At 40.8% G+C, this 22,433-nt stretch overlaps 3 protein-coding genes across 3 annotated transcripts; 1 reads left to right on the forward strand and 2 right to left on the reverse strand.

The window, feature by feature from the left end:
- The first annotated feature begins 296 nt into the window (after window positions 1–296).
- Window positions 297–1,335, forward strand: LOC131491382 (olfactory receptor 1N1). The gene is given in 4 exon segments (XM_058694239.1): window positions 297–699; window positions 702–865; window positions 867–1,220; window positions 1,222–1,335. Coding segments are annotated over 4 exon segments (933 nt in total). The 5' UTR covers window positions 297–398.
- Window positions 1,336–8,042: 6,707 nt separating this feature from the next.
- On the reverse strand, window positions 8,043–9,051 carry LOC131491381 (olfactory receptor 1J4). The gene has a single exon (XM_058694237.1). The coding sequence runs from the start codon at window positions 8,982–8,984 to the stop codon at window positions 8,043–8,045; it is 942 nt and encodes a 313-aa protein (XP_058550220.1). The 5' UTR covers window positions 8,985–9,051.
- Window positions 9,052–14,557: 5,506 nt separating this feature from the next.
- Window positions 14,558–15,502, reverse strand: LOC131491384 (olfactory receptor 1J2). The gene has a single exon (XM_058694241.1). It carries the CDS (start codon window positions 15,497–15,499, stop codon window positions 14,558–14,560), a length of 942 nt encoding a protein of 313 aa, XP_058550224.1. The 5' UTR covers window positions 15,500–15,502.
- Window positions 15,503–22,433: the final 6,931 nt, after the last annotated feature.

The raw sequence follows: 22,433 nt of genomic DNA on the forward strand, positions 1-22,433 counted from the left end.
AAGAAATGATACAGAAATAAAGGAACATGAGTTCTTTATATGCCCTTCTCATCTCAGTCTACTTATGTACTGGGCAAAGCAACGGTGAAGCTGATATGGGATGGTAGACCTCGTTCAAGGCTTGGTAATGCCAGGACTGAAAAGTACCCAGAGCCTCCTTAGAAGAGTATAAAATATTGACCAGAGGGAAAGAGAAAAGAAAGGAAGAATCTATGAGATTCCTAAAAAAGAGGAAAAATAAGGAAGTAGAGTCAGATTAGAAGTGAAGTCAGATTAGGGAAGATAATGAATATAAAGAGAGATTTGGAAGTTAGAAGATTTGAGAGTCATCACATGTAGAGTTCTAGAAGAAATCTAGCATCTAACTCTCCTCCCTAGCTTCCAGATGCTGCAGAGTCATGGAAAACCAATCCAGCATCTCTGAATTTTTCCTCCAAGGAATATCCAAGTTACCAGAGCAAAAGCAGTTCCTCTTTGGAATTTTCCTGTGTATGTATCTTGTTACCTTAACTGGGAACATGCTCATCTTCCTGGCCATCAGATCAGACCCACACACCCACACCTCCACGTACTTCTTTCTGACCAACCTGTCTTTTGTTGACATAGGTTTAACATCTTCCACAGTTACCAAGATGCTGGTAAATGTGCAGACTCAACATCACACCATTTCCTATGCTGGTTGCCTCACACAAATGTATTTCTGATGTTTGGTGATCTGGAGAGCTTCTTCCTGGCTGTAATGGTGTATGGCCATTATGTGGCCATTTGCCGCCCTCTCCACTACTCCACAGTCATGAGCCCCCAAGTCTGTGCCCTGCTGCTTGCATTGTGCTGGGTCCTCACCCACACTGTTGCCCTGACTCACTGTTGCCCTCCTCATAGCTTGGCTGTCCTTCTCTGTTGCTGGGGAAATAGCTCACTTTTTCTGTGACATAACTCCTATCCTGAAGCTGTCATGTTCCGACACTCACATCAGCATGTTGATGGTTTTTGCCATAGGAGGCACAGTACTCATTGTCCCCTTTATCTGCATTGTCATCTCCTACATCCACATTATATTGGCCTTCCTGAGGGTCCAAACTCCTGGTGCAGAAGGCAAGGCCTTTTCCACCTGTAGTTCCCATCTCTGTGTTGTCTGTGTGTTCTATGGGACGCTCTTCAGTGCCTACTTGTGCCCTGCCTCTGTTGCCTCTGAAGAGAAGGACATGGCAGCAGCTGCAAGTGTACACTGTGGTGACCCCCATGTTGAACCCCTTTATCTATAGACTGAGGAACAAGGACATGAAGGCTGCCCTTAAGAGGCTCCTCAGTCACAGGAGAATTTTATCCTCTTAGATGCAGTGATGGTGGCTTTTCATTAAAGCCACAAACTTGGCTTCAGTTTTGGGGCTGCCACATACTAGCCATAAGATTGTAGTCCCATTACCTATCCACTCTGAGCCTTAGTCTTCTCATCTATAAAATGGAGATAGTTAACCTCTATCCAGTAAGGTGACTGGAGGACTAGATGAACTGAGATAAACTCTGAAGTGCATTTTGTATAGTGACAAATAATAGTAGGTTTTCAATAAGTGAAAGCTATTTTTATTACTGCTGTAAGTTTTCATCCTTGCCCCCACTCAAAAAATCAAAACAATCCTTTCTCTGAGATTCACTCATTCAACAAATATCTACCAGACCCCTGCTAGGTGCTGGGAGCTAAGTGCTAAGAGCTAAGGAACTTAAGTTCCTTAAGCGCATGGGATAAGACCAAGTCCCTGCTTTCATAACACTTCCATTTCCAGATTATTAATTCGCCAATCATAAAAAAAATTGGGGGCTGTGTTGGTGGTAGCATTAAATGGAGGTAAAGATGAAATAAATAAAGGACAGAGGTTACTTTCCAGGTGATGCAGACTAGATAAAGGGTTCCACATCAGAAGACTGAAGTTCAGAGTTGAGATTTCTGTACTGGTTGCCCCACTTCACACAGTTTGCCAAGATTTTACCAGAAAGGATGAATTCTTTGTGCTGTCTCATCCCTTTGATGGTCAGAAATGCTCAATGCCAGCACCCTTTAATGACTTAAAAGGTGTGAACACTGTAACCATCTTTGTTTGCTTCCAGGTTTGCCTTTAGATCTAAAAAAGAGGCATCCGCCACATAACTTAGTTGCAGAGTTGGAAAAAGTTTATAAGCAAATAAGTTTTCTTCTGCCTCTAAGAATCCAGAAACATTTGAAATATGATTTTTTTTAGAGAGAGAGTGCAAGTAGTGAAGGGGCAGAGGGAGAGAGAGAGAGAGAGAAAGAGAGAAAGAGAGAGAATCCCAAGCGGCCCCATGCCCAGTGCAGAGCCTGACCTGGAGCTTGATCTCATGACCATGAGGTCATGACCTGAGCCAAAATCAAGAGTTGTATGCTTAACCAACCCAGGCACCCCTAAAATATTATTATTTAAAAATAAGAGCCATACAAATATCATATGACTTCACTCATATGAGGACTTTAAGAGACAAAACAGATTAACATAAGGGAAGGGAAACAAAAATAATATAAAAACAGGGAAGGGAACAAAACATAAGAGACTCATAAATATGGAGAACAAACAGAGGGTTACTGGAGGGGGTGTGGGAGGGGGGATGGGCTAAATGGGTAAGGGGCATTAAGGAATCTACTTCTGAAATCACCATTGCACTATATGCTAACTAATTTGGATGTAAATTTTAAAAAATTAAATTAAATTAAAAAAAATAAGAGCCACATAATTTAAATTCCTTACATTTCTCTGGTATGACGAAGTATCTACTAGCTACCCAAATCCCATTCCCCATTGCACTTTGTTTCTCAGACTGAACCTATCTTAAAATGTTCCATGATTCCTCTATTTATTTAAACAAATAATTTTTGAGCATTGCCCACACAATCAAACTGTTCCAGACTTCCACAGTTGATGAGCACAAATGCAAATTGTGTCAAGCCCCATGCCACATCTTAGTACTTGAGTTTTCCATTTGTTTGATAACCTGAATCAGGACTTGACTTTTTTCTCTAGATCTCCTTTCCAGATAATTCTCTGTAGGAGTCCTTGGTAGGGCCAGGGGGAGGGGGGCATTCTTATAGTCAGGGCTGGAGCTGGTGGCCACCCAGGAGTCCTTCTCTTGATTTCCTTAGTTTGCACCTCTTCTTTCAGTCTATTGACATCTAATGTTCTAGATTGTGGGCCACAGAAGGCCTAGCTTTATTCTGTCCTTTGAACTGGCAAGAAAAATACCTTCTACTTCTCATGATCAGTTATTTCAGGAGAGGGTCCCTTGGAAGAGTTCTAAGGCCTGATGACATAACCCCTGGATACGAGGAAGGCTAAGGTGTAAGATTACTGGATACAGCTCCACACTATCCCTGCCATCAGTGTCCCCTTGATGTCCTGAACCTGCTGCTCAAACTGGCCCAATTAGCTCTACCTTCTGGTTTCTCTAGATGGTGGTTTCTCTAGATGGTCTTCTAGTTTCTTTCTCCATTCTGAGCCTCACGGAATCTTAATCCAGTGGCAGTACAGACATGTTTTAACCCTGTTTGGGGCTTTCCCACAGGCCCCAAGCAGACTAAGAGATGAGACTACATGTCTGTTTTGGTTTCCCCAATATCATTGTGTCAGTTAGCAATTAAGTCAGCATAGAGTGTACAAAGATCCACCTGGGGACTCTATTACCTGTCACTGTTGAGTAGTCTAACATTCTTAGGTCCTACACAGTCAAAATAGTTACCACTGTATTCAAAGTTCCAAATTTATTCTTCTTTTGATACATCCTAGTATACCCACCCCAATCCCTATGTTCACACTTCTGTTCCTTTAAGGTCACCCGTTTTAAGTAGAGTTAATATGATGTTGACAATAAAATAATTCACCCTGAATTATTTGTAAATACAAATTATTTATAAGTCTTTTCATGTAGGTAGTGTCATGTGAGTAGGATGTGCTTTCAATTGGGATTGAGTTGGGGGTGATAATGAAGAGCTTTCAAATTTGCCTATTTATGGTATTTGCCTGCCTTTTGCTTGGAATCTTAAATTTTTTTAAATGTTTATTCATTTTTTGAGAGAGAGAGAGAGAGAGAGAGAGAGAGCATGAGTGGGGAGGGGTAGAGAGAAGGAGACACAGAATCTGAAGCAGGCTCCAGGCTCTGAGCTGACAGCACAGCTGTCAACACAGGGCTCAAACTCATGAACCTCTAGATCATGACCTGAGCCAAAGTTAGATGCTTAACTGACTGAGCCACCCAGGAGCCCCTAGAACCTTTTTTTTAAAAAAGCAGGTGGTGGGGTACCTGGTGGCTCAGTTGGTTAAGTGTTCAGCTTTGGCTCAGATTATGATCTCATGATTCATGGGTTCGAGCCCTGCATCGGGCTGTTGGGCTCTGTGCTGACAGTTCAGAGCCTGGAGCCTGCTTCAGATTCTGTGTCTCCCTCTCTCTCTGTCCCTCCCCTGCTCACACTCTGTCTCTGTCTCTCAAAAAATAAATAAACATTTAAAAAAATTTTTTTAAACAAATAAAAAATTTAAAAAACAGGTGGTTAGAAACTTGTTTCCTCCAATCAACAAAACTAAAAGGTAACCAGTGTAATGGGAAAAAATATTTGCAAATAACATATTGAATGAAGGGTTAGTATCCAAAATCTATAAAGAATTTGTGACATTCACCTAAAAAACCAAATAATCCAGTGAAGAAATGGGCAAAAGACATGAATAGACACTTTTCCAAAGAAGACATCCAGATGGCCAACAGACACATGAAAAGATGCTCAAGATCACTCATCATCAGGGAAATACAAATCAAAACCACATTGAGATACCACCTCACACCAGTCAGAGTGACTAAAATTAACAACTCAGGAAACGACAGATGCTGGCGAGGATGTGGAGAAACGGGAACCATCCTGCACTGTTGGTGAGAATGCAAATTGGTGCAGCTGCTCTGGAAAACAGTGTTGAGATTCCTCAAAAAATTAAAAATAGAACTACACTACAACCCAGCAATAGCACTACTAGGGAATTTATCCAAAGGATACAGGAGTAGTGATTCATAGGGGCACATGTATCCCAAAGTTTATAGCAGCGCTTTCAACAATAGCCAAATTATAGAAAGTGCCCAAACGCCCATCAAGTGATGAATAGATAAAGCAAATGTGGTTTATGTATACAATGGAATACTACTTGGCAATGAGAAAGAATGAAATCCTCTTCATTTGCAGCAACATGGATTGAACTGGAGGATATTGTGCTAAGTGAAAGAAGGCAGTCAGAGAAAGACAGATATCATATGTTTTCACTCATATGTGGAACTTGAGAAACTTAACAGAAGACCTGGAGGAAGGGAAGGGGAAAAAAGTAGTTACAAACAGAGAGGGAGGGAGACAAACCATAAGAGACTCTTAGATACAGAGAACAAACTAAGGGTTGATGGGGCAGGGAGGGGAAAATGTGGGATGCGCATTGAGGAGGGCACTTGTTGGGATTAGCATTGGGTATTGTATATAAGCGATGAACCACAGGAATCTACCCCCAACACCAAGAACACACTGTATGTTAGCCAATTTGACAATAAATATATTTGATAAAAATCTTGTTTCCTCACTTCTAAAAGACTTTTTTTAATGTTTACTTATTTATTTTGAGAGAGAGAGTCAGAAGCGAGTGGGAGAGGGGCAGAGAAAAAGTGAGAGAATTACAAGCAGGCTCTGTGCACTGTCAGCTCAGAGCCCAATATGGGGCTCAATCTCATGGACTGCAAGATCAGGACCTGAGCTGAAATCAAGAGTTGGATGCTCAACTGACCAAACTACCCAAGTGCCACTCACTTTTAAAAGATTTTAAAGCCTGATCAAAATTATTCAAAGTGCCTAGCCTTCATTATGTTCTTAAATATCAGTTTACAGAACCAGAAATCCAGAACAATCCTATTCTACCACCTGCTTCCCATTAATTACCAAGACCACTCAAGTCTACCTTCTAAGATATTCTTTTGTCTGTCCCCATGCCATTGTCTTCATTCAGGCCTTCATCATCTGTGACCTGGATGTACAATAACCTTCTGATTGAGCTCTCTGTCTCTAGGCTCTCCAATTCATTGCCAACCCATGTGGTACATTTGTTACCTGAATAGTCTTCTAGGATACAAATGTAACCTTCCCCAGGTTTAATCCCTACTGCACCCGATCCCCAGAAAATGGCACCCAGTCACTTGAAAGGCAATGTCTTAAGTCCCCAACAGAACATCCTAACCCCTTCACCATATAGTCCTTATCTGACTGTCTAGACTCATCTCTTGCCCCCCTCAATTCATACACACATATGCTTTAGCAACACCCACTTTTTACATTTTCCTCAACTATGCTATTTCAGTGCCCTCATTCACTCTGTTCTCTCTGCCAAGACTCCCATTTCTCTCATTAGGCATCATCATCCTGAACATCTTTCAAAAACCAGCTACAGGAGTACCTCCTCTGTAAAGCTTTTGGTGATATCCAGGCAGCGTTAACTATATTCTCCCTATGCTACTGCCATTTATTATATTTAGGCCATTGTCTCTAAGTTCATTTTCCTCAACTGAAAAATGCAGATAATAATGTACATGCTTCATAGGATTATTATGAGCACTAAAAAAGATAATAACAGATAAAGCTTTTAATTGCATGCCCAACACAGTAACATGCTCAATAAGCACAACTATTATTAATGGTATTATATTAAAGCACTTTTTAATATTCCTGTATATTTTTAGCTCACCTGTCTCTACACCACTAGAGTGTTCCCTTCTTTTGCATGGAGGTTGGGTCTTTATCCAGCTGTGTACGACAAGGTCTAGACACACTGACGTAGAGTAGGTAACTTGCTAAATAGCTAATGAATGACAGAATCTATATGATAGGCAAACTATAAAAGACTCTTAAAAACTGAGAATAAACTGAGGGTTGATGAGGGGTAGGAGGGACGGGAGGGTGGGTGATGGCCATTGAGGAGGGCACCTGTTGGGGATGAGCACTGGATGTTGTATGGAAACCAATTTGACAATAAATTTCATATTAAAAAATAAAAAAATAAAAGGTTTAGGAGATGCCTACTTTAAAAGTATTTACAGTTCTATATCATGAAGGAAAAGCATATAAAATGTCCCTGATAACTTCTAACCACTGATTTTTTTTTAATACAGGTTTTGGTTCATAGAAAAAAAAAAGTCTCACTATTTTTCTGGTATTTACTCTATCCTAAATGACAAATAAATTAAAATGTATTGAGTCTCTCCTGATTTCATTTATAGCTTCTTTCTCAAAGAATAACTTTCCAATATCACCCAATTTCTCCTTCCCCCTAGCTCCCAGCAATCACCATTCTATATCTGCTTCTCTAAATAGGACTATTTTAGATTCCACATAAAAGTGAAATCATGCAGGATTTGTCTTTCTGTGTCTGACTTATTTCACCTAGTATATTGTACAAAGTTCAGTTATGCATGATGAAAAAGTTTTTGAGAACTAATATACAGCAAGATGACCACAGATATCAATACTGTATTGTATACTTGACATTTGCTAGGTGAATGTATCTTAAATTCCCTCACCACACACACAAAAATAAAACAAAATGTTAACTATGTGGAGGTGATAGGTATATCAATTAGCTTGAAATGGCAATCATTTCACAACATATACATATCAAAACATAAAGGTGTACACTTTAAATACATATAACATTTATATGTCAATTATACCTCAATAAACTATTTTTTGAAAAGAACTAATAAATTCCCAGGAAATAAGGGGAGAAACATACATTGTATTAGCTACGTGATATCACAATCTAAAAGACAAGAGTAGTATCAATAATATCAACTAAGAATTCACAGCCTCTACTAAAGAGTTGGTAGGAAAAGAGTGAATAACTGTAACAATGTAATTGAAGTTGTCAAATATATACTGAGCACCTATTCCATGCTAGGCTTAAGATTAGGGGTCTAGCATCTGGGGATATGTGATTACCTATGTCTGTTATAAAGATGAGCAGATGTCACTGACATAAGACTATTGGCCTGTTGAGGAGTTTCTCCAGGGACCCTTTCATGTCTCTGTTCCTTAGGCTATAAATGAAAGGGTTAAGCAATGGAGTGACCACTGTGTACATCACAGAGGCAATAATGTTCTTGTCACTGGAACTGCTGGATGAAGGGAAAAAATACAGCCCAATGATTGTTCCGTAATACAAAGATACCACAGAGAGGTGGGAGCCACATGTGGACAAGGCTTTGCAGATCCCCCTGGTAGAGGGAACCTTCAAGATGGTGGCCCCAATGTGGCCATAAGAGATCAAGATGCAAATTAGTGGGATAGTAATGACTGCCACACCTGCTGTGAAAATGACCAGCTCATTAAGGGAGGTGTCTGAGCAGGAGAGCTTGAGCAGGACACCAAGGTCACAGAAGAAATGGGGGATGGCATTGTCAGCACAAAAGGACAGCTGGGCCAAGAGGAGGGTGTGAGACAGGGCACTGGCACAGGACAGGATCCAAGATACAGCTACTAGTAAGATACACACCCCCTCTCTCATGATGGTGGTATAGTGGAGTGGATGACAGATAGCCACATACCGATCATATGCCATTGATGTGAGAAGAAAATTGTCCAGATCAGTAAAAAATATGAAAAAATACATCTGTGTTACACAGCCTGTGTAGGGGATGGATTGATCCTGAAAGTGCATGTTTATCAGCATCTTGGGGACGGTGACAGATGAGAAGGAGACATCTGTGAGGGCCAAGTGGCTGAGGAAGAAGTACATAGGGGTGTGGAGGCGAGAGTCCAGCCTGATGAGCAGGATGATGAGCAGGTTCCCCAGCACCGTGGTCAGGTACATGCCCAGGAACAGGGCGAAGAACACGGCCTGCTGCTCTGGCCAGATGGGGAGCCCCAGGAGGAGGAACTCAGATGTGCTGCTCTGGTTCTCAGGCCTCATGTTCACCTTCTTCTGCTCGGGGTAAAAGGACAGTGAAAAAGCAGAAATCAACAGATGTTAATTTAACTTCAGGCAGATAAAAATGAGATCCTTTTTACTGGTGAATATGCCAGTGTCTGTCCGCATTGCCATGTCTCAACAAATTTTTAAAAACTGGATGGTGTTTATCATGTAAAATGAGAGAATTTGCCAACAGAGAAGACAGTTTGCTATAGAAGAAAAAGTGGCTCAACTGGCATTTTTTACCATCCAGGGGACAGGCAGCCCAGGCCACAACATATTTTCATAGCTATGTCTAGTCAGCAAAAGAGAAAGACTTGCACTGTCTTAGTAGGAACTATTAAGCTAAAATCTCCCTAATTTCTCTTCCATTTCTGTATATTTAAAGACAATTGTCAGGTTAGACTTAACTTTCAAGTTGTAAGGTTTTGAAATCTGACTCCAAATCCATTAATAAGTAAAATATAAGGAGAAGGTTTCAACAAATTGGGATTCCATCTTCCCAAAGGTAAGTGGATCAAAAGTAAATATCCAAAATTTCCATAATGTATAAAGGTCAAAGAAAAAGAAACATATCTGTCGATTGAACTCAGAAATTCTCAGAGCTCAGTCTTGCAAGAGCACTGTTTAAAAATGCAAAAATATTGCTGACAGTTATATATTTATTGCTAGGAATTACATTTATCAGGACTTCTTTAGATCATTTTCCAATTTCTTCATGATTCAATGAGCTTGCATGACACGATGAAAATCCACAATTCATAATAGAAACAGCTGTTATTGGGCACCTGGGTGGCTCAGTCAGTTGAGCTCTGACTTCAGCTCAGGTCATTACCTCGCGGTTCATGAGTTAGAGCCCCACATCGAGCTCACTGCTGTCAGCCTGTCAGTGCAGAGCCTGCTTTGGATCCTCTGTCCCCCTCTCTCTGCCCCTCCCCCACTTGCACTCTCCCCCCCCGAATAAATAAATAAATATTTAAAAAAAAAGAGAAAGAGCTTTTATCAAGAGACGTCAAAGAAGCGCCATGATATGCCCCCTGCTCCTTTTTTTAGCTTCCTCATTTGGGCTCTTGGCATCTTGAACTACAGCTCTGGATAATCAGCCCTGTAAAAATTCTACACATGTCCAGGAGGTTTTGTTTCTTACAAAATCTATTTGTGTTCTCCCTCAACCACTGCTATTTACCCATTAAAGTAGTCTAAAGCCTAAATTACCAAATCCTGCAAAGTAAGTAGGAAAAGATATTTATGATCTCACTGTGTCTTAATTAAAAGTTCCTTTAAGACAAAAATCAGTGTCAAATGCCTATATCTGCCTACATACAGTATGTAAATGCAGGATGTTAGGATTGCATTATAGTAGTTGTTAACTGAAAGAAAAATTCAGAAGAGCTTTATACAGGTGGGTTTAAAATGCCTTGCTTCTTTAGGCTGATGAATTGAGCATACTCCTACTCCATCTGGGTATACTATCTTCTTTTTTCAACTTACTGAAAAGCTGCCAACACAAGAGAGTTCTAGGTGGGCCAGTAGAGAAGAGTGCCTGGCCCAGGTTCCTAATCTGTGTCTGCTCACTCCAGCATTTTGGACTTTTGGCTATGATGTTAAAGATAGAGCCCCATGTCTGAGTGCAGTGTGGTGTATCAGACAAACAATGCAATTAGAAATAGGTTCACATTCTGGCAATACTAGTTCATGTTTGTGAGTTCTGGGCAAGTGACCCATTTTGAGTCTCAATTTTCTTATCTCTAAATTGGCGATTTGACGGGGCACCTGGGTGGCTCAGTTGGTTAAGCGTCCAGCTTTCAGTTCAGGTCGTGATCTCACAGTCTGTGAGTTTAAGGCCCACATAGGGTGGACTCTGTTTTGACAGCTCAGAGCCTGAAGCCTACTTTGGATTCTGTGTCTCCCTCTCTCTCTGCCCTTCCCCTGCTCATGCTCTCTCTCTCTCTCTCTCTCTCTCTCTCTCTCTCTCTCTCTCTCTGTCTCAAAAATAAATAAACATTAAAAAAAATTTTTAATTGGAGATATGACTATGAGCCTCAGCCATGAGAAAATTGTGAATATTAATAAGATAATATTGGTGAAACACCATGCACATTGTTGGCACAAATCAATGTTAGTTTCCTGCCTTCCATGTCATGAGACCCCTTTATTTCTCCCTCCTGACTGCTCCCTCCCCTCAACAGGCAGATATTAAGCAGAGTTCAGGTGCCACAAAGCCACTTCATTGTGGGATTATGACCTGATGCAGGCAAAGGCCATAGACGCAATGATGAAGTTGGGAATACAGGCAAGGGGCCAACTACATCTGCCTGGTAGAAAATGAAACCTCCACTATCCCACACTTCTGGACTTCTTCCACCTTCCCTCCATTCTCTCTGCTTTCCCTCATGCCTTATAAATAGGGCTACTCCTTTCTGAACTAGTAAATTTATCTAGTCTATGAGATTTGGTATTTTAATAAAAATTCCTTGGATACAATTTGATAATATCTCTTTTTTTTCTGCATAAACCTTTTATAAAGATCATATATGGACTCTTACTCCACCGCACTCAGCCTTCTGGTCAATAATACCTCAACCACCACATACTGAGAACTGATATTTCTTTGACAGTGAGGCTGTGTGCTGTTGAAGGCAAAGCATGGGCTTTGGAACCAGACAGAGTGGATTAAACTCACCTTTCCACCGTTTGTCAGATCTATGTCTTTGGACAAGGCATTGTACCTGTTGGAGTCTCAGGTTTTCCTTCCTAAAATTGGGATACTAGTCCCTGAGTCAAAAAGAATTAAACAAGGGGTACTACATGTGGCTATGTTGTTCCTGTTCCATATAAAATGCAAAGAACTCTAGTGAAGAAACTCAGGGTCTTATCTTCAGTGGAACACAGTAAATATAATTGAGGTAGAAAATCTTTCCTGGGCCCAAGGTTTGACACATTCAGTGAATGTATGAGACTATACTAGGGATTTCAAGGAGGAAATCATCAACTTCTAACGAAGAGCTGTAATACAGGTGCTGTGTGAATGAAAAGAGGAACCAAAGCTCTCTAGGTAAAAGTTGCCTTTCAAATATACTTCTAGGTGGAAACAGCAGTGCTGTCTAAAGGGGAGGTGGTGATCAGGAACTTTGGAGAGAAGCGTTGGGAAGGGCTGGTTGACACTGCATGCACTAAGAACAACTATGAACTAAGCACCATTAACACTAAGCAAATAAGAACTAAGATTCTGACAGCTAGAACTTGAATGATGAGATGGGGCCCCCAGCTTGAATCTGGGGATGTGCCCACTAATCTTACACAGCCAGCTGATTCTGTTCCTCATTTCCCCAAGGTTCAGGGTTAAAGGTCCAAGAGTCAGTGGCCAGTGGTGATTGTGGTATCCCTCTCTTTAGGAACTAGTAATAAAAAGTGGGTTCAGTGAGAGCACTGAGAAGTGATGAGCACCTGTGTCTATGTGCATGCATGCATGCACACACACACACACACACACACACACACACACACACACCACAATACACACACACACACACACACACACCTGCTCCTGATGACAGATACCCAGTTCTGCTCTGAACTTTATGCTCAAGTCCTCTGGCTCCTGGGAGTGTGGACTTGGTTTCTCAGCTTCTCTTCAGGACACCCAGAGACTAGATTTAGCCTACAACTTCTGTGGTCCTAACCCTCTCACTGACACAAAGCAAAATCATAAGCCTGGAGCTTACTCTGCTCAATTCACCAGCTTCAGAAGTGGAGATGTGAAGACTCCACTGTACTCACCAGGGAAAGAGCCCAAGGGGACAGGGCACAAAGCTCTTGATTAGAGACATGCATTAAACATGTATTAATTGCTCAGTACTCTTCTTACTCCCTCCAGGACAGAAGCCCTAGTCAGTGTCCCTAAACTTTGATGTTCAGCAGAATCACCTGGGAGTTTTTAAAGAGGCAGATCCCAGCTCCATCCCCAGAGATGCTCATCCATGAGATCTGGGGCCAGGTTATTCGAACACAGATGGTTCTAAGGGCAGACTTTGAAGAAACACTGTCCTTAGGAAAAATATCAGGATGTAAGCCCAAAAGGAGATGTGGAGAGACCTCTTCACTGACCCTTGCCTGCCAGATTTGTTTCCCCTAGTTAGGTCATAGCCTGGGATGTTGTAGACTACCACAACTTTCATGATTTAAGTCTTTACAGCACTTGTCTTCAAATTGTAGTTCACAGATCTGCAGCATCCACGTCATATGGAAACTTATGAGAAATGAAAACTTGGCGGTCCCATCCCAGAACTACTGAATTGGAACTCATGGTGGTAGATTCCAGGAACCTGTGTTTTAACAACCCTTCAGGATTTTTTTTTAATATGAGTACAGTTGACACACAATGTCACATTAGTATCAGGTATACAAAAGTGATTCAACTTCCCTATACGTCATGCTGTGCTTACCACAAGTGTAGATACCACCTATCAGCATACAACACTCTTACAGTACAATTGACTATATTCCTTATGCTGTGCCTTTTATTCCTGTGACAGGAATGCATGCTCAAGTTTGACAAGCTTTACTTTTATTCTTCACCTGGGAAGGTAGAATGTCCATGGATAGTCAGTGCTAAATCTGGAGTGGCATTTGTAGGAAAGCAATAACACTTTCAGAGTCTATGCACTTTAATTTGGTTATATTTACACAGGAGGCCAGCATGAAGCATGCTTTCATTAATGATTGTATATGGGGGCTAAGCAGCAACTATCACACAGTACTGGCAAAGGGGAGCTGGCAAGTCTTGGTTTACAACAGGGCCCTCCATCTGCAGAGTGGTTACTGTAACATTTTATACCATGGGCAGAGAGTAATACACTTCCTCTTATTCAAGTGACAAGCAGTTTGGATACTTTGATTTCAATAGATTCATAAAGATGGAAATAAAACCTGTTTAGGATACATAAGAGGGTATAGTGAAATGATATATCTAATTCTTTAGATTCTAGGGTGTGTTACAGCCTGAGATTATAGGCCCAAAATATAAGGCTTCCAAAATCTCCTAAACAAGGGATAGTGCAACTGTATGTCATTGTATTATGAATCCCCCCAAGTTGCAGAAATAAGTAGTAAAACTAACTTAGTATTTGCTGATCAAAAGTTATTTACAAAGGAGAGCATTGTTAATAAGGGAATGAAATTCTGGTCAATAAATATTTACCAAGTATATCAACATGTTACCATTTGTCTTAGGGTTTGAAACATTCAAGTTTTGAGAAATATTCTAATGGAAAATCAAATACACAAGATCAACCAAAAGGAGGTTCTGATTTAAATAAATGTCACACTGGGGCGCCTGGGTGACTCAATTGATTGGGCGTCTGACTTCAGCTCAGGTCACGACCTTGCTGTTTGTGGGTTTGAGCTCTGTGCTGACAGCTCAGAGCCTGGATCCCGCTTTGGATTCTGTGTTTCCCTCTCTCTCTGCCCCTCCCCTGCTCATGCTCTCTCTCTCTCTCTGTCTCTGTCTCTCAGTAATAAATAGATGTTAAAAATTTTTTTAATAAATAAATAAATAAATAAATTTCGCAAAATCACCGTGATAAAGATGTTGCCCTACCGAAGAGTTTCCCCAGGGCTTCTTTCATGTCCCTGTTCCTAAGGCTGTAGATAAAGGGGTTCAACATGGGTGTGACCACTGTGTACATGAGAGCCACAATGATGTCATTGTCAATGAAATTGCTTAATTTGGGGAAAAGATACTGCCCAAATATTGCCCCATAATACAGAGACACTACAGAAAGGTGGGAGCCACATGTGGACAGTGCTTTGCAGATCCCCTTGGTGGAAGGACCTTTCATGATGGTGGCCCCAATGTAACCGTAAGATACCAGAATACATATGAATGGCAGGGTAATGACCACCACCCCTACTGTGAACATGACCAACTCATTGAGGAAGATGCCTGAACAGGATATCTTAAGCAGAGCACCAAGGTCACAGAAGAAATGGGGGATGGCATTGTCAGCACAGAAGGATAACTGGGTGAGGAGAAGGGTGTGGGAAAGAGAGCTGGCACAGGACAGGATCCAAGATATAGCCACTAGTAAGGCACACAGCTCTTCCCTCATGATGGTGGTATAATGAAGAGGGTGACATATAGCCGCATAGCGATCATATGCCATTGATGTAATAAGGAAGCTGTCCAGGTCAGTAAAAAATATAAAAAAATACATTTGTGAAATACACCCTTCATAGGGGATGGATTTGTACTTAGCATGCATGTCCATCAACATTTTTGGGACAGTGACAGATGAGAAGGAGACATCAGTGAAGGCCAAGTGGCTGAGGAAGAAGTACATAGGGGTGTGGAGGCGAGAGTCCAGCCTGATGAGCAGGATGACGAGCAGGTTCCCCAGCACTGTGGTCAGGTACATGCCCAGGAACAGGGCGAAGAACATGGCCTGCCGCTCTGGCCGGATGGGGAGCCCCAGGAGGAGAAACTCGGACACGCTGCTCTGGTTCTCCCTCCTCATGATACTCTTTCCTCTGCTGGGAATGAAGCATGGTTGAAAATATTAAGGACTCTGAAATAATCATAGTAGTCATATGAAAAATATGTGTGTTTTGGAAAGTGGGAAACTTAACCTGTTTCTGACATATTTTCTTGTATGTTGCTACATAAAGGAATTAGTAAAATTGTTGAAGAACTGTTATTGGGAGCCAGTTTTTCTTGGTTCACCTACAAACCAGAATTCTTGCATCTGTGACACTGAGGACCAGACCATGGAGTATGATGTGTCAGCCATGTTATTGCCCCAAGAATGCTCTGTGCTGAGTATTCCAAATCCTCAACCACAGCACAGCAAACTTCAGAAGATTTGACTTCACCACCTGTTGTTAAATTTCAGATGGGAGGTGAACTTTTCAAATAAATGGACACAAAGATTAGCATTGTTTTAATTAAAGAACATTCATCAGTATACGTATATTTTGTTTATATCAATTCAGTAGAGGGTTCTTAAGAGACTCTGAATTATGTTGATGCATTTCCCTTCTGCACTGAAGAGAAATTTCTTTCTTAAAAACCTGTAGTTCTTCTTTAAAACTTAAATGACTTCTTCCCCTGTTTAAAAATTTGAAGTGTAACAACTTTAATATGGCTTAAAGATCCTGAAAAATCTGTGTCTCTCCCACATTTCCAACTTCTCCTTTACTCCCATCTCTCTCACTTTTGCTGACTTCTCTGTTCCAACTCCCTTGGAAAGACACATTTTCAGGGTCACCTGCATGGCTCAGTTGGTTGAATGTCTGACTTCAGCTCAGGTTATGATCTCATAGTTTGGTTCATGAGTTTGAGATCACATCAGGCTCTCTGCTGTCAGCACAGAGCCCACTTTGGATGCTGTGTCTCCCCCCCCCCCCCCTCTGCCCCTTTTCTCTGCCTCTGTCTCTGTCAAAAATAAACATTTAAAAAAATACACATTTTCATTTACATCACTTAGGCTTCTTCTCCTTGGTGATTGTGGGTTTCCTGGGATTTCATGTCATGTTGAGAAAGCAAAGATCAGGCTGACTCCCAGCAAGTATTTCATGCAAATTTATTTATAGTTTATTTTCTACTGTCAACACATAGAGGGTTGTGTTGATGCAACAGCATTTTAAATTATATACACAGTATATATTTTTGAATGTGCTTCCTTTCCTCCCTATGCAACATAATAACATCCTGTAATGAAAAATTAGGACTATTGTCAAAAGATGCCAAAAAAGTAAGTTTTTAGTTCATATCCCAAGTATTTATATCCCTCTTGGTTGTTCCTGTCATCTTACAAGCCCTGCTAGTCAGTTGTGGTAAGCATAAATAATAACCCCCAGAGATGTCCACATCCTAATGCCTAGAACTTGGGGACATGGTATGGTACATGATAAGGGAGAATTAGGTGTGCATGGAATTAAGGTTTCTAATCAACTAACTCTGAAATGAGATTATCCTGGGTTATCTGAGTGGGCCCAATGTAATCACATATCCTTAAACGTAGAAGAGGGAAGCAGAAGAATCAGTCAGGGAGTGATTTTATAACGTTACGCCACTGGCATAGAAAATGGGGAATGGGGTCATGAGCCAAGGAATGAAAATGGCCTCTAAAAACTGGACAAAAATACATAAACACATAAATAAACAAAACACGCAAACTGGACAAGGCAAGGAAACAAATTCTCCCCTAGAGCCTCACTAAGGAATGCCAGCATTTCAGACTTCTGACCTCCAGAACTGTAGGATAATAAATGTGTGGGTTTTTGAAGCCACTGCATTTGTGGTAATCTGTTAGAGCAGTAATAGGAAACTGATACACCAATATTGCAGTAATATCCAAATACTCTGGTTATCTGGGTACCGGTATGTAACAAAATTCATGTGTCCTTCCCAGCTTCCACCTGGTATTCAACAAAATGAAGCAATACCTTCACAAAGCTAATGCCTACCTAACATGTAAGGATATGAGGTTATTATCTCATTAGAGGCATTTGTCATTAATCACAAAGATGACTCTAAAACACCCTCTCCCACATTCATCAACTGGACTATGTCAGGATCAAAAGCAAGTGAAAATTTCTCCAAAGACTTCTTCCCCATATCTCTTTATCTCTTGGTTCATTTTTGGCTTTTTTATTTTCTTTCTCTTCCTGTATGACCCTTCACTTTATCTTTCTCTGTCATTTTCTCCTTCCTTCTCTATCACTTCTCATTCTCTTTGTTTCTGTCTCTCTGTTCTTCTGTCACTCCATGTCTCCCCACCCTCTCTCATTTTCTCCTTTTTATTCTCTCTTCTCCATGCCAGAATCAGCTTCCTGATTCTTCCTCTTACACACACACATATAAACTCATATATGCTGAGAAAACATACCCATTGTATCCCCAATACTGACCTTGCCTGCAGTTATGATCCAGAGTTTGGTAAGTAAATGTTCCCTGAGATTCTCTCTTTAGGGTACCTAAATATCAGCTTCCAAGGTCCTAGAAATTTCTTGGGCATCAAAAAGAAAAGCTACATGCTCAGACTGTCACTCCCATCTACCAGCCCTGAATCTATGAATTTAGTAGTATAACTAGCCAAGGAGAGAACCTGAAGGGATTGGAAGAAGATGTTATAATTTCCAGTTCAAAACATCCATCAGACTTGCTTAACTGCCCAATTTTTCCCTTGATTCCCCTAGGAAAGATGTCCTGTAGCAGGGATGTTAGTGCTGGGAAACTTGGAGAATGAGCCCACAGGGAAAGGCTCTCAAGGCACCTTCAGTCTCCCTTCTGTTACATCCTCTGCTTTAATCACATTTTGACATAAGGTAAACACCAGAGAGGTTCAAAAGAGAGAGAGAGAAATTACTAGATCCAACCAGGTCCAAACAGAAAGCCAAATAACACGGTGGCCTCTGAGAATTTAGGTAGAACTATCTCCTACACAAAGAGAGCTTGGGCTATGCCTACCAAGTAACCCAAAGAAACTGTGTGTTTCTTCTTTCTGGTGATTACTATGAAATACAAAGTGGGGAGAGACAGCAATAATCACCTTTTTTTGTGGAGATTTTAGTACTTCCTTGAAAACTTAAGGTTGGTTACATCAAATAGAAATAGTTTTCAAGGAAGAAAGAAAAGAAAGGAAGGAGAGAGGAAGGGAGGGAGGAAGGGAGGAAATATAACCCACAAAGGAAATGAACTCGCAAATAGGAAAAAATGTTGACACACACACAACCCAGAAAAATTGACTCGACGTTTAAAAGTTTCAGGTTCTTTGAAACTGACCTTTGAAGATAATAATCATTTATTGTGGCATTAGTGATTCTTGGGAATAAGGTAAATGACACACAAATAGTATTTATACCTTGAGATAATAATCTTTGAGGGTTTATTTTGGCCTTTTTGATATCTGGGTTTAGGACATGGTAGATACAGCAGAGCTTTTATCTGGGCAAGTTTCTTTCTAGCTCTGATGATCTTATATCACTGCTGCATATGGTATGGTACATGATAAGGGAGAATTAGGTGTGCATGGAATTAAGGTTGCTAATCAGCTGACTTTAAAATGAGATTATCCTGGATTATCTGGGTGGGCGCCATGTAATCACTCTGATGATCGTATATTACTGCCACAACTTCGTGTACCCTGGAGCAGAGGGACTCAGGAGAATGTTAACTCAGAATTGTTGAAGACCAACAGCATTCTAGGCAAAATTCAGAGAAAAAAAGTGACCAGAATATTGGCAGTAGCAGCTTAAGAGCTGCTTAAGCTTAAGCTTTGAGCTTTTAGCAAACTCAAAGTGGACCATAAGATAGATTGGCTATAGGCACTGGACTCCCTGGGAGGGACACAGCAGACACCTGGTGCACTGGAGAGGGAAAATCTATGGTGGGGCAAGTTGGTAGATCCAACAGACAACAGTACTTGGGTACAGGATTTAGGGAGCTCAGGTACTGGAACAGGAAGCTATGTAAGCATCAGTACCAACCAGAGTGATGGCAAGACACAGACAAAGCTATGTGAGGTAGTTTGGGACAGATTGAAATATGGTGAGCAGAATGAAGATACCTTAGATTGATGTCCAATGTGCTATAGACAGAAAGACCTGTGGCAGGTAGCATAGCATAGAAGACAACAGAATAGCTTACACTTGGGTGGATGAAAGACAAAACTAACTAGAGAGCAAAGGACGAGTTATTGTACTTCTCTCAGGACATTGTAGAGCTCTTCAGATTTTGGGGACAACACATACCATACCTGGAATACTGCTTTGACTGATTTGTCAAATGACTTGTTAGACTGCCAATTTCAAGTGGGATCTAAAGCAATAGAAGGCTCTGAAGCTGATTCAGGCTATGGTACAGGGGACTCTACTAATTGGATCATCTAAGTTGGCAGAACCCATGGTGCTGGAGGTATCCATGGTAGATAATGGCACCACATGGAGCCTCTGGCAAGCGCCACTAGAAGAATTGCAATGCAATGTTTCTAGAGCCAGGAGCTGCTGGGCAAGCTGCTGGGCTTGCATAGAGACTGAGTGTTTAACCATAGGCCATGATATGACTAGAGCTAAGTATTGTCAGGCACAAAAAGTCGTAATGTCAGATGGATACAACAGCAAATTTGGCATTAGAAAACAAAAGTAAATTTCAGAAACAGATGGCCCAGATCCTCATATCATCTATGTTTTATTGATGTCTCTCCCTCAGTTCACGCCTATGGCCACCATCTTGAAACATCTGTAGCAAGAAAGGAGTGGATCTGAGCAGTGCAGGAGGTGAATGTACTCTGCCAAGTTCCTACTCATAACCGTTTATCTTACCATTTCAGTTTACTCTGACTAGAACGTAAACCACCAGTATTTTTATTTCTTTGGGGACTTTTTCTGGACTCGAGCTCAGCTGGTCTATAAATGCAGCATGCTGGAAATGCCAGAAAATGAACACTCTCTCTCCTCCACAACTACACCCCAGAGCCCCAAGATAAATACTGATAGGAGTTGGTACACAAATACCCCAGCTCACTCTCCTTTAGGGTGAGAAAATCCAAGGTGTGTTGGAGCCCAATATTTCTCCAATGGAATTAGCTTCAATTACCCAGATGATGATTGCATTGATAGATGTCCTTTATTTATAGCCTACTTTCCCTGCCTTACTTTCTCACCCTCCTATTGCTGTTTCCTTCGATCCCCAAATAAACTACTTGTCCTTAATTCTTGTTCCAGAGATATCTTGTAGATGAATCCAAGTGAAACAATCTTCTGTAATATAATAATTATTTCCTATTCTTGACTATTTGTTAGAAAACAACATCCCTTCAGGCATGGAGTTTTGTGAGTTCTTTATAGATTTTGGATACTAGCCCTTTATCTGATATGTCATTTGCAAATATCTTTTCCCATTCCGTCTGTTGCCTTTTAGTTTTGTTGATTGTTTCCTTTGCAGTGCAGAAGATTTTTATCTTCATGAGGTCCCAATAGTTCATTTTTGCTTTTAATTCCCTTGCTTTTGGGGATGTGTCAAGTAAGAAATTGCTGCGGCTGAGGTCAGAGAGGTTCTTTTCCTGTTTTCTCCTCTAGGGTTTTGATGGTTTCCTGTCTCACATTCAGGTCCTTTATCCATTTTGAGTTTATTTTTGTGAATGGTGTAAGAAAGTGGTCTATTTTCATCCTTCTGCATGTTGCTGTCCTGTTCTCCCAGCACCATTTGTTAAAGAGACTGTCTTTTCTCCATTGGATATTCTTTCTTGCTTTGTCAAAGATTAGTTGGCCATATTTTTGTGGGTCCAATTCTGGAGTCCCTATTCTATTCCATTGGTCTATGTGTCTGTTTTTGTGCCAATACCATGCTGTCTTGATGATTACAGCCTTGTAGTAGAGGCTAAAGTCTGGGATTGTGATGCCTCCCCTTTTGGTCTTCCTCTTCAATATTACTTTGGCTATTCAGGGTCTCTTGTGGTTCCATACAAATTTTAAGATTGCTTGTTCTAGCTTCTAGAAGAATGCTGGTGTAATTTTTATTGGGATTGCACTGAATGTGTAGATTGCTTTGGGTATTATTGACATTTTAACTATTTATTCTTCCAATCCATGAGCACGGAATGTTTTTCCATTTCTTTGTATCTTCTTCTGTTTCCTTCATGAGCTTTCTATAGTTTTCAGCATACAGATCTGTTTTTATCTTTGGTTAGGTTTATTCCTAGGTATTTTGTGATTCTTGGTGCAATTGTGAAAGGGATCAGTTTCTTTATTTGTCTTTCTGTTGCTTTATTATTAGTGTATAAGAATGCAACTGATTTCTGTACATTAATTTTGTATCTGCGACTTTGCTGAATTCATGTATCAGTTCTAGCAGACTTTTGGTGGAGTCTATCATGTTTTCCATGTATAGTATGATGTTATCTGCAAAAAGTGAAAGCTTGACTTCATCTTTGCCAATTTTGATGGCTTTGATTTCCTTTTGTTGTCTGACTGCTGATGCTAGAACTTCCAACACAATGTTAAACAATAGCGGTGAGAGTGGACATCCCTGTCATGTTCCTGATCTCAGGGGAAAAGCAGTAATCCGGTGAAGAAATGGGGAAAGACATGAATAGACAGTTCTCCAAGGAAGACATACAGGTGGCCAACAGGCACATGAAAAGATGCTCAACATCACTCTTCATCAGGGAAATACAAATCAAAACCACACTCAGATAGCACCTCATGCCAGTCAGAGTTGCTAAAATGAACAAATCAGGAGACTATAGATGCTGGAGAGGATGTGGAGAAATGAGAACACTCTTGCACTGTTGGTGGGAATGCAAACTGGTGCAGCTGCTCTGGAGAACAGTGTGGAGTTTCCTCAAAAAATTAAAAACAAATCTACCCTATGACCCAGAAGTAGCACTGCTAGGAATTTACCCAATGGATACAGGAGTGCTGATGCATAGGGGCACTTGTATCCCAATG

The sequence above is a fragment of the Neofelis nebulosa genome, chromosome 12 (assembly GCF_028018385.1).
Source record: "Neofelis nebulosa isolate mNeoNeb1 chromosome 12, mNeoNeb1.pri, whole genome shotgun sequence".
NCBI classification, from domain to species: domain Eukaryota; kingdom Metazoa; phylum Chordata; class Mammalia; order Carnivora; family Felidae; genus Neofelis; species Neofelis nebulosa.

Coding starts and splice junctions, on each gene's coding strand:
- LOC131491381 (XM_058694237.1), bottom strand. CDS start 8,984: ATGAGGCCTGAGAACCAGAGCAGCACATCTGAGTTCCTCCTCCTGGGG.
- LOC131491384 (XM_058694241.1), bottom strand. CDS start 15,499: ATGAGGAGGGAGAACCAGAGCAGCGTGTCCGAGTTTCTCCTCCTGGGG.